Source organism: Malus sylvestris, chromosome 15 (genome assembly GCF_916048215.2).
Source record: "Malus sylvestris chromosome 15, drMalSylv7.2, whole genome shotgun sequence".
Taxonomy (NCBI): domain Eukaryota; kingdom Viridiplantae; phylum Streptophyta; class Magnoliopsida; order Rosales; family Rosaceae; genus Malus; species Malus sylvestris.
In genome coordinates this window covers 35,088,851-35,098,742 of record NC_062274.1, presented here as the reverse complement: position 1 = coordinate 35,098,742, position 9,892 = coordinate 35,088,851, and the positions used below count along the sequence as shown (strand labels likewise).

The following is a 9,892-nucleotide window of genomic DNA, read 5'->3' as shown; positions in this document are numbered from 1 at the left end:
AGGAATTGATGCTAGAATACAAGGTAATTTCACATAATCGTCATGAACTTGTATTTGCAAATAATAAATCACTAATCATGATTGAGTTAAGTAAATTCTTTGCAAGTGTATCATGTGTCATAGATACAAATGCTTTGTCAATATTTATGGTTTTCATAGAACTTAATGATCTTTGATATGAATATTTATCACATATCGTAGTTAGATGTCATGAGAGGAATAATTTGACGAGCAAAGCGTTCATTTTCATTGAACTTAAGAAAATTTGAGGGTTAATTAGTGTGTCACTATTAGCTTGGGACATTGTCATAATGATTTATAAAAACAATAACTAGAAATTGATTTGTATGTTTCATGTGGAGAGAAGAATCCTTTAATAAACTTTTCACCAATTTATCACTCACAACTTAATTTGCTTGCTGCTTTTACTCTGTTTACTTCTAAGGCTTCTCCTCCAAACTCATTTGGACTACTTCTATCTATGTGATGTTATTTCGTATTATTTCTTAATCTCCAATTAATTTAAACTACCTACCAAAAGAAGGTGAAAAACTATTTAGTCTTCTACCACATAAGAAAAATGATGGGCAATAATGTAATTTTACAAAACCAAATTTTGTTGTTTTTATTGAAGCTTAACATATATTTAAAAAATAAAAAATAAAATACCTCTCTTTCATCTCCCACTCCCATGTTCTCTCCCTCTCTCATTTCCTTTTTTTTTTTAGAAAAAAAATATATATATTTACACACACAAAGTATGTAGGCATATGCTAGTAACGATTGTGAAAGGATTGTCTTTTAAGACATACAACCAACAAGGGCTAGATTTAAAACTGAAAAACCAGCCGCCCTAATAGGAAGTTTTACAACTTACAATTGCACTAATGCTAGAAAGACTAAATTAAGAAACAAAATTTGCAAACTAAATGAAGTCTCGCCAATAAGTAATAAACCAATTATCAACTTTCATGTATTTTAGTTTCGAAAATTTTGTCTACAAATTTAGCTTCCCTAGCATGCAATATGAACTTAAAAAATTGGTTCACCATGAAAAACATATATCAGAAAATTGCAAAGTTGCAACATTAGCAGCGTTAAAGAAACGCAAAAGTTGAATTCGACCTATTTAAAAGGGTATAAAGTAACAGCAACGTAGAGGTTTCAAAAGCCACACTATTCAATCATGCGAGGAGTCTCACATCAATTTCCTGATAAGCAAAAATAAGTTCTGATCAATCTTAAACTTAGTACAACTTGAAGGATCTCCTTTCAGCATCATCTGAAGCCCACCAAATGAAGCGTATACCTCCCTGAAGCCAATCACATAAACCCAGTCAAAATGCATGTTAGTAAGATGACCGCAAGGCCGTTAAACAATTAAAACAAATTCATCTATTTTTACTCACAATTTGTAAGAGGACATCAATATACCAGAGATCAAATGGATCTCGACCTAAATGTGATTTTTAAAACAAGAGCGCTACTTGCATATATCATAAGCAATCCCTAAATGATATCCAAAAAAATGAACCCCCACTAAACCAGACACACGTCAGTAACATTCACTCTGCGTAATTGAGAGTGTGTCTGTGCGCGTATGTTGTGTCATGAGCTCAACTTGCAAACAAGAAACTTCAAAGGTTGCAAGAAAAGATAGTTTGAACAACATATCACGTACACTTTGACCTCAGTCTTTGAACCTTCATCTGAAGCCTTGGGTTTTCCTTTTGAAGATTCTGAACTTGCTGTTGACATTTTGTACAGCAATCCATGCATAATATATTCAAATTTGTCAGCAAGAGATTTCTGCTCAACCTGCCAAAAGGTAGCCGTATTCAGGAATATGCTCAAATCTGGTAATTTTAACACAATATACAAAATGGAACAGGATATTATTCTTACTCGTCTTCTCTACTGACAGAGATCATGGGAAAGTAAGAGAATCAGACATGAACATGTCAATGGAATGTTTTACTATAAGCCCTCAACTTCGTATACTACAAGCCATTTGAAATTTTACTGGCACTAGTCTATTCTGCCCTTTGCTTCCCTTACTGAAACATGTGAAGACACATGCACATGTGCCCAGTTTTCAATCTACCAACCCGCGAGATTACATCAGAGTTCAAATTTTGGAGGTCAAAATATTAGTACGAGGAGAGGAAAAATCCTACCCATTCTCAAAGTTATAATATATTTCCACTTCAAAAGGAACATCGGACACTAGAAATCAATGCAAAGTAGAGTACCTGTCCACGTTTTCCAGTAACAGGTGCTCCGCTCCACTCAAGTGTGGGAGACAGCACCATCAAGAACTTCTCCTTTACATGCATAGGATATATTTCCGTATTCACATCTAGGAGCAGCAACACATCATGCTTCTCACTCTGTGCTACAATCCGGGAAACTAAAGAAACACATATCAAAATTAAGCAGAGCACCAAAGAGCATTAGAATATTTTTCAGACAAGTCGAAAGCTTTATAGATCATGCCATTGCCAAGCCAAACTAACAGTGTGAAAAGGCGTTTTCCAACGATGTGGGGCAATTAATTACGTGAGGGCAATGTCCAAACCCCAAAGGAACGGAGAATAAATTTCGACATATTTACAAATAGCAAAATTCATTCTAGTAAATCAATTAACAAATAAAACTGAATTCTCATTTTTTATGTTGATTTGAATATAGACCTCAGTTCAGTTCATTGAAGTATAAACACGATAGAAATCAATTCTACAACGTGTAAAAAAGAAATACAATGTCCACACACACATTTAACAACAACGAGACTCGAGTAATGCATATGAGGACCATAATTATGCTAAAAGAGGATTAGATGGAAATAAATTTCAGAAGCAGGTAAATGCATCTGGTGAAGATTGGAAAAACTGAATGAAATTGTCTGGCACTGGCAAGTGGCAATGACGAGAGAGAGAGAGAACCAAACCTTTGTCAAATTTTTTGCCATCTGGGTCCACTTTCTCAATGCTAAATATATCATCAAACAGGAAATCAACCATTCTTACCCAAGTTTGTCAAAGTTACACCTACACAATCATGAAATAAAATGAAATTAAAGCCTCATAAAACAGTAAAAAGAATGATACTCGAAGTTGAAGCTACCTAACAAATGCACAAAAGTGGTTCTGGGTTTCTCCTAAAACTCAAATCCCAGTTGCAGAAACACAAAAGCATCTAAATTCAAGCAACTCCAAACCACACTCAACAACTAACAAAAACCCATATGGAATGGAAGAAAATTACCCAAAAACACAGACCTTTTCTGAAACTATTCAAGTGAGAGAGACAGAGAAAGAACCCACAAAATTAAATGCACAGAGAGAGAGAGAGAGAGAGAGAGGTAGTTAGGTTAGGGTTACCGAGCTCAGAGATGGAGAGGACGAGCGAGCTGGGAGTGAGAAGCCGCTGAGGAAGAATTAGGAGTTGGGCGGGAGAGAGAGAGAAGGGCGCGAGATGTACTTAGGGCTTCTTCCTTATTTATTTACGTACCCGGCCCAGACCAAAACGATTCGTTTTGCCACTTTATTAGTTTGCCACTCGGCTCCTTCACGGTTCACCTCCACCTCCACCACCAGCCCCACTAGAACGAACCCCTTTCTTTCGGGACCGTCGTCCGCTGACTCCTCACGTGCTCCGACCTCTCATCAAACATCTTCACTTCAGCGCCCTCTCTCTCTCTCTCTCCAGAAATCCATGTTGCGAAGGTCGATTCTGTAGATTGCATCTCGTCGTGGACTTAGAAGAAGGATTCCGAGGCCGATTACAAGGGAATTCTCTGCCGCAGCCTCCAGAACTTCCTCCCACCACCCTGGAGGTGCACCCAATCCGCCGCCGCCGGGAAAAGGCGGTTCCAGTGCCAAAATTTTCCTCGGAAGCGCTGCTGTTGGTGCTGGGTTTGTGGCAGCTTACAAAACCGGGTATCTAGACCCAATTTTCGGTGCGAAAGAGAAGAGTGATTCGGTTAAGGATGCCGCCATTGGTTTCGAGGATCACAAACATGCAGGAGAAGAAAAACATGATGAAGAAAGAGCTGGCATTGCTGAGGAGAAGGTGGAAACGCAGTCGGATGTTCCCAATGTTGAGGGTTTGAGTGGAATTAATGGCGAAAACCCGCAGTCTTAGGTGGCTGATGGTAATAAACCGGAGAGTGACATCACAACTGAGAAAGGTTGGCCAGAGTATTCCCAAAATGCGAATCTTGGGTCATCATCTGAAGGGAATGTAGACGTGAAGAGTGCAGAAGAAGAAACAAGTTATATCACAAGAGTTATGAGTAAAAACAATGGTCAATTGGACATTAACATCGAAGAGAGCTTATTTGAAAGGGTTTTAAATGAAGTTGCGTTTGGCGAAACTTTGTTTTTACAGGTTGCATTAGGTATTGGTGAAGAGCCATCAGGTTCTCTCCTCAAGGCATATCATCTGAAGGATGGGGCCAACGAAAGCATCGAATTTACTAATAGGCAGGATGGTAATGAATACGATAGCTTTCCTAATGAAAAAGAGGTAATTATAAGCAATTTGTGTTCGTCGTTTGATGCATATGGATGTTGCAATATTAAAAGGGAATGTCCAATTGTACTCTCTGAATTCTGGTTCTCTAAATTAATAGGCGCTCAATGTAATCAAAGGGCTAAACGATGCTTACATATCCAAAGATGAAAAGTTAGTTCTTGACTTCTTACAAGCCATTCATACCGCTGAGAAAAGGCAAGCGGAGTTAGATGCTAATGTTTTTTCAGAAGAAAAGAGAAGGTTAAAGGTTTCTACTATTACTTACAAGAATTTATGGTTCGCTTTTCTTTATAAGATTGACTAGATTGTCGTGGGGAGCTCCGTACTATTCATAAATTTACAAGAATTTATGGCTCACTTTCGTTTATAAGATGGACTAGAGTATTGCGGGGAGTTCTGTACTATTCATAAATTTGACTACCTAGCTCACCACAGGAGAAGTATGAAAAGGAACTAAAGGATGCTGGGACTAGGGAGCTGATGCTTGCAGAAGAGGCAGCAATGCTAGACAAGGTTCAAGAGTTCTCTCATATATATTATTTGTTTTATTTTCAATGGACTATCTTCTCTTGCTTTCTCATTTGGAGCCTTGACTGGGAGGACACCTTGTATAAACTGTGTCTGCATGAGTTGTTAATTATTGACGGACATTTTGCATCACATTTTTTATTCCCTCACGGGTATTTTGCACCCGCTTGGGAATAAGTCTTTGGTGTATTATTAAGAATTCTGAACTATGAAGTATTAGTATTTCAATACAGACTCAAAAAGTTTGGAGTACTACAATTGTTGATGCACAAAACCAGAAGGTCTTGGAACAACGTAAATCGGACCGTGAATCTGCAAGAAAGTAAAGAACACACGATGTATCGTGGTTCACCCCAATGTTTGGGCTACGTCTACACTGATGTTGATCGTATTTCTCTGTAACTGTATGTATGAATTACAAGTGTGAGGGAGAGTCCCCCAAAGAAAGAGAGAGTTTGAGAGAGTTTCTCTGTTTGTGAGCCTTGTGGCTTTGTATGTGAGGATGAGACCTGAAGATTGTGAGGATGAGGAGGCCCTTTTATAGACTAAGGGCTCCTCCCCTTTTACATGAATCATGGGCTCAATGTCTGTAAGCCCAAATAACGAGGCCCAATATAATAGGGTACCAACGTAGTCCCCCAACATAATTTGGCTGGAGACTTGAAATTCAGTCCATGTGTGGGCCAAAGTAACTAGATGTCGTCTAAAACTGATACTCGATATGGGGCGGTGCTCAATGTGAAATGATGCTCAACTAGAAGTAGCACATGTTGCGAGGCTGCACATGTTGTGGCTTATGTTGCCTTGGTTGGCTCGGCTTGTGGCGTTGAAGGTGAGGGAGTCCCTTTTATAGAATAAGGGCTCGCTCCTCAATACATAAATGATGGGTTAGAGTTGATGTTTGCGGGGAGGCGATTGCTTAGCAGGCGGCGATGCTCTCTAATGATGGTGAGGGAATCCCTTTTATAGACTAAGGGTTCGCTTCTGAATACATAAATAATGAGTTAGGAGTGAGGTGATGCTCTCTAATGAAGGTGAGGGAGTCCCTTTTATAAAATAAGGTTCACTAGCACAAAGTTTGAAGTACTCCACGCATGACGAAATGACCATGAATGTTGACCTGTTTTACTAGTCATTCCATTGTTTCACTAGCACAAAGAAGCCTTTTGTCTTCTTGTGAAGATTCTAGTCTGTTATTTATTGTACTTATCTCATATGCAGGGAAAAGATGCATATTTTCGGCCTAGAAAATGATAATTTCTTTGCATGAAACCTATAGGAGGACACATATCCTGTTGGAATACTAGTAGTGTAAAGCATGAGGAGTGGAGATAGGTAACCTGCATAGCACATGCATTTGCACAGAGTCGCATGTATTCTTGGCCACCCCCAGACCTAGTAATCCTGATTATTCAGGACCTACAAATAGCTTTTATTTAATTCAATGTAGCTACTGTTCGTACTTTTTTTTTTTAGTAGGGCAATTTATAGTTCTGGTGCTTTTCAGGAATTAAAGAGAGAAAGGGCAAAAGCAGCTGCTGCACTCAAGTCACTTAAAGAAAAGCTTGAAGAGACATATAAGACAGAACTTGAGCACAAGGTGCACAATTGCTTTGGTGCTGTCATTTTTTTATTTTATTATATCTTTTTTCGCTGTATCTCCATCGGCACCCGGATGCAGTGTTAAATGAGTAAGGGGGCTATAGAAACTTCTTTTCGAACGACTCCACTCAAAGTTGTTTGGGAGCATATGCTCCTATCAACTTTACACGGGACACACAAAAGAAGTACTTTGATCCTATTAGACGGGGAAGGGTGAAGAAGCTAGGACAGAAGGGTAGAGTTCAAGAGAGCAAAATGCGTTTAGGAACGTGGAATATAGGAACCTTGACGGGAAAATCTATGGAAGTAGTAGAAGTTATGGTGAGGAGAAGGATAAATATTATGTGCCTACAAGAAACTAAGTGGGTTGGTAGTAAGGCAAAGGATCTAGAAAACTCAGGGTTTAAACTATGGTATTCGGGCACAAATAGAACGAGAAACGGTGTTGGCATCATCGTGGACAAGACCTTGACACAAGATGTTGTAGATGTCAAGAGGGTAGGAGATAGAATCATGGCAATCAAGATTGTAATAGGACAAGAACTTATCAATGTGATTAGTGCGTACGCACCTCAAGTAGGGTTGGATACGAGTTCGAAGGAGAAATTTTGGGAAGACCTTGGAGACTTGGTGCAAGGAATTGCTCAGACGGAGAAGTTATTTATAGGAGGAGATTTAAATGGACACGTGGGCAGGGAGACAGGCAACTATGGAGGTTTTCATGGTGGCCATGGTTTTGGGGAGAGAAACGAGGATGGGGAAGCTATCTTGGATTTTGCAATGGCATATGATCTCTTCTTAGCCAACACCTTCTTTAAGAAGAGAGAAGAACATGTGATCACCTACAAGAGTGTGTCGTCAAAAACACAAATAGATTTTCTTCTAATGAGGAAAGGGGATCGTATAACTTGTAAGGATTGCAAAGTTATACCAGGAGAGAGCGTGGCTAATCAACATCGCTTGTTGGTGATGGATGTACATATCAAAAGAGTGAGAAAAAAGAACAAGACTTGGAAGTGCCCAAGGACTAGATGGTGGAATCTAAAAGAAGAAAAACAAGCCATTTTCAAAGAGAAAGTAATCACCCAGTGTGTGTGGGATAGAGAGGGGGAAGCTAACCAAATGTGGGATTCCATGGCTAGTTGTATCCGAAAAGTAGCAAAAGAGGTATTAGGAGAGTCCAAGGGCTTTGCCCCACACCAAAAGGAATCTTGGTGGTGGAATGAGGAGGTACAAGCAAAGGTGAAGGCTAAGAAGGAATGTTGTAAAGCCTTATACAAGGATAGGACCGATGAAAATGGTGAAAGGTATAGAAAAGCGAAGCAAGAGGCGAAGAAAGCTGTGAGAGAAGCTAAGTTAGCGACTTATGACGATATGTATAAGCGACTAGATACCAAAGAAGGAGAGTTGGATATTTATAAACTAGCTAGAGCAAGGGACAAGAAGACAAGGGACCTAAACCAAGTGAGGTGCATCAAGGATGAGGATGGAAAGGTTCTTGCTACAGAGAACGCGGTTAAAGACAGATGGAAAGGTTATTTTCATAATCTTTTCAATGAAGGACATGAAAGGAGTGCTTCTTTAGGGGACTTGAGTAACTCAGAAGAGTGTAGAAACTACTCTTTTTATCGTAGAATCCGGAAGGAAGAAGTGGGTGTAGCTTTGAAGAAGATGAAGCATAGAAAAGCAGTAGGCCCAGACGATATACCAATCGAAATGTGGAAAGTTTTGGGAGAGACAGGTATAACATGGCTCACTAACCTTTTCAATAGGATTTTGAAAACGAAGAAGATGCCGAATGAGTGGCGAAAGAGCACTTTGGTGCCTATCTACAAGAATAAGGGCGATGTACAAAATTGCATGAACTATAGGGGTATTAAGCTAATGAGTCATACAATGAAGCTCTGGGAGAGAGTCATTGAGCATAGATTGAGGCAAGAGACACGGGTTTCGGACAACCAATTCGGGTTCATGCCAGGGCGCTCAACCATGGAGGCAATCTATCTCTTACGAAGATTGATGGAAAGATATAGAGATGGGAAAAAAGATTTACACATGGTCTTTATAGATTTGGAAAAAGCGTATGATAGGGTCCCAAGAGACATTCTTTGGAGGATTTTAGAGAAGAAAGGAGCACGAGTAGCATATATCCAAGCTATAAAGGATATGTATGAAGGAGCAAAGACTGCCGTAAGAACTCATGAAGGACAAACCGAAAGCTTTCCCATAACTGTAGGATTACATCAAGGCTCATCCTTAAGTCCTTACCTTTTTGCGTTGGTAATGGATGAGTTAACAGGACATATTCAAGGTGATATTCCTTGGTGTATGCTTTTCGCAGACGATATAGTGTTGATAGATGAAACTCAGGAAGGGGTAAATGCAAAGCTTAACCTTTGGAGAGAAGTGTTGGAATCTAAAGGTCTTCGCCTAAGCCGATCAAAGACAGAATATATGGAGTGCAAGTTCAGTGCAAATGGAGATCAAAACGAGTTAGGGGTGAGGATCGGAGATCAAGAAATACCAAAGAGCGACCGTTTTCGTTACCTAGGATCTATCTTGCAAAAGAACGGAGAATTAGATGGAGATCTCAACCATAGAATACAAGCTGGATGGATGAAGTGGAAGAGTGCATCCGGCGTGTTGTGTCATCGCCGTATGCCACTGAAGCTCAAGGGAAAATTTTATAGGACGGCAATAAGGCCGGCGATGCTGTATGGCACAGAATGTTGGGCGGTGAAGCATCAACACGTACACAAAATGGGTGTAGCGGAGATGAGGATGCTTCGTTGGATGTGTGGGCACACGAGAAAGGATAAGATTAGGAATGAGGATATCCGGGGTAAAGTAGGAGTAGCCGAAATTGAAGGAAAGATGAGAGAAAATCGGTTACGGTGGTTTGGACATGTGCAAAGAAGGCCTACTGACGCTCCGATTAGAAGATGCGACTATGGGACAGAGGTTCAGGGCCGAAGGGGCAGAGGAAGACCTAGGAAAACTTTGGAAGAGACCCTAAGAAAAGACTTAGAGTACTTGGATCTAACGGAGGACATGACACAGGACAGAACACAATGGCGTTCTAAGATTCATATAGCCGATCCCACTCAGTGACTTGGATTTTCCAAGTCTCCAACCGAGAAGTTTTCCTCACTCGGGAAATTAAGGGAACACTACCTCAACCTATATGCTCCACTCACAAAGCTTCAACATACAAGCTTCAACA

The 9,892-nt window shown here is 40.0% G+C and overlaps 2 protein-coding genes across 6 annotated transcripts; one reads left to right on the top strand and one right to left on the bottom strand.

The window, feature by feature from the left end:
- Nucleotides 1–1,044: 1,044 nt before the first annotated feature.
- LOC126604042 (DNA-directed RNA polymerases II and V subunit 8A-like) lies at nt 1,045–3,524 on the bottom strand. Its single transcript, XM_050271100.1, has 5 exons — nt 3,384–3,524; nt 2,951–3,050; nt 2,253–2,410; nt 1,682–1,818; nt 1,045–1,313 (listed from the first exon to the last, which is right to left on the bottom strand). The coding sequence occupies exons 2-5, from the start codon at nt 3,021–3,023 to the stop codon at nt 1,199–1,201; spliced, it is 483 nt and encodes a 160-aa protein (XP_050127057.1). The 5' UTR covers nt 3,024–3,050; nt 3,384–3,524; the 3' UTR covers nt 1,045–1,198.
- Nucleotides 3,525–3,564: 40 nt separating this feature from the next.
- Nucleotides 3,565–6,686, top strand: LOC126604041 (uncharacterized). 5 transcript variants are annotated; one of them, XR_007616468.1, is made up of 4 exons: nt 3,565–4,530; nt 4,637–4,779; nt 4,975–5,052; nt 5,301–5,715. XR_007616468.1 is itself a non-coding variant. In XM_050271099.1 (4 exons), the coding sequence occupies exons 1-4, from the start codon at nt 4,294–4,296 to the stop codon at nt 5,391–5,393; spliced, it is 558 nt and encodes a 185-aa protein (XP_050127056.1). In that variant the 5' UTR covers nt 3,571–4,293; the 3' UTR covers nt 5,394–5,715. The 5 variants fall into 5 exon arrangements, 2 of the variants coding, with proteins under 2 accessions (XP_050127056.1, XP_050127055.1); XR_007616467.1 differs by lacking the exon at nt 5,301–5,715 and adding an exon at nt 6,575–6,686 and having other exon boundaries at nt 3,569–4,530; XM_050271099.1 differs by having other exon boundaries at nt 3,571–4,530; nt 4,637–4,786.
- The last annotated feature ends 3,206 nt before the right edge of the window (nt 6,687–9,892 follow it).

What these genes read in the sequence shown, in the direction of transcription:
- LOC126604041 (XM_050271098.1), top strand. Translation starts at nt 4,294, where the DNA reads ATGAGTAAAAACAATGGTCAATTGGACATTAACATCGAAGAGAGCTTA. An exon ending in GCTTTCCTAATGAAAAAGAG is followed by an intron (nt 4,531 to 4,636) that starts GTAATTATAAGC and finishes CTAAATTAATAG; the next exon opens with GCGCTCAATGTAATCAAAGG. An exon ending in AAGAAAAGAGAAGGTTAAAG is followed by an intron (nt 4,787 to 4,974) that starts GTTTCTACTATT and finishes AGCTCACCACAG; the next exon opens with GAGAAGTATGAAAAGGAACT.
- LOC126604042 (XM_050271100.1), bottom strand. Translation starts at nt 3,023, where the DNA reads ATGGTTGATTTCCTGTTTGATGATATATTTAGCATTGAGAAAGTGGAC. An exon ending in TGGCAAAAAATTTGACAAAG is followed by an intron (nt 2,411 to 2,950) that starts GTTTGGTTCTCT and finishes GTGTTTCTTTAG; the next exon opens with TTTCCCGGATTGTAGCACAG. An exon ending in TCAAAGACTGAGGTCAAAGT is followed by an intron (nt 1,314 to 1,681) that starts GTACGTGATATG and finishes GATTGGCTTCAG; the next exon opens with GGAGGTATACGCTTCATTTG.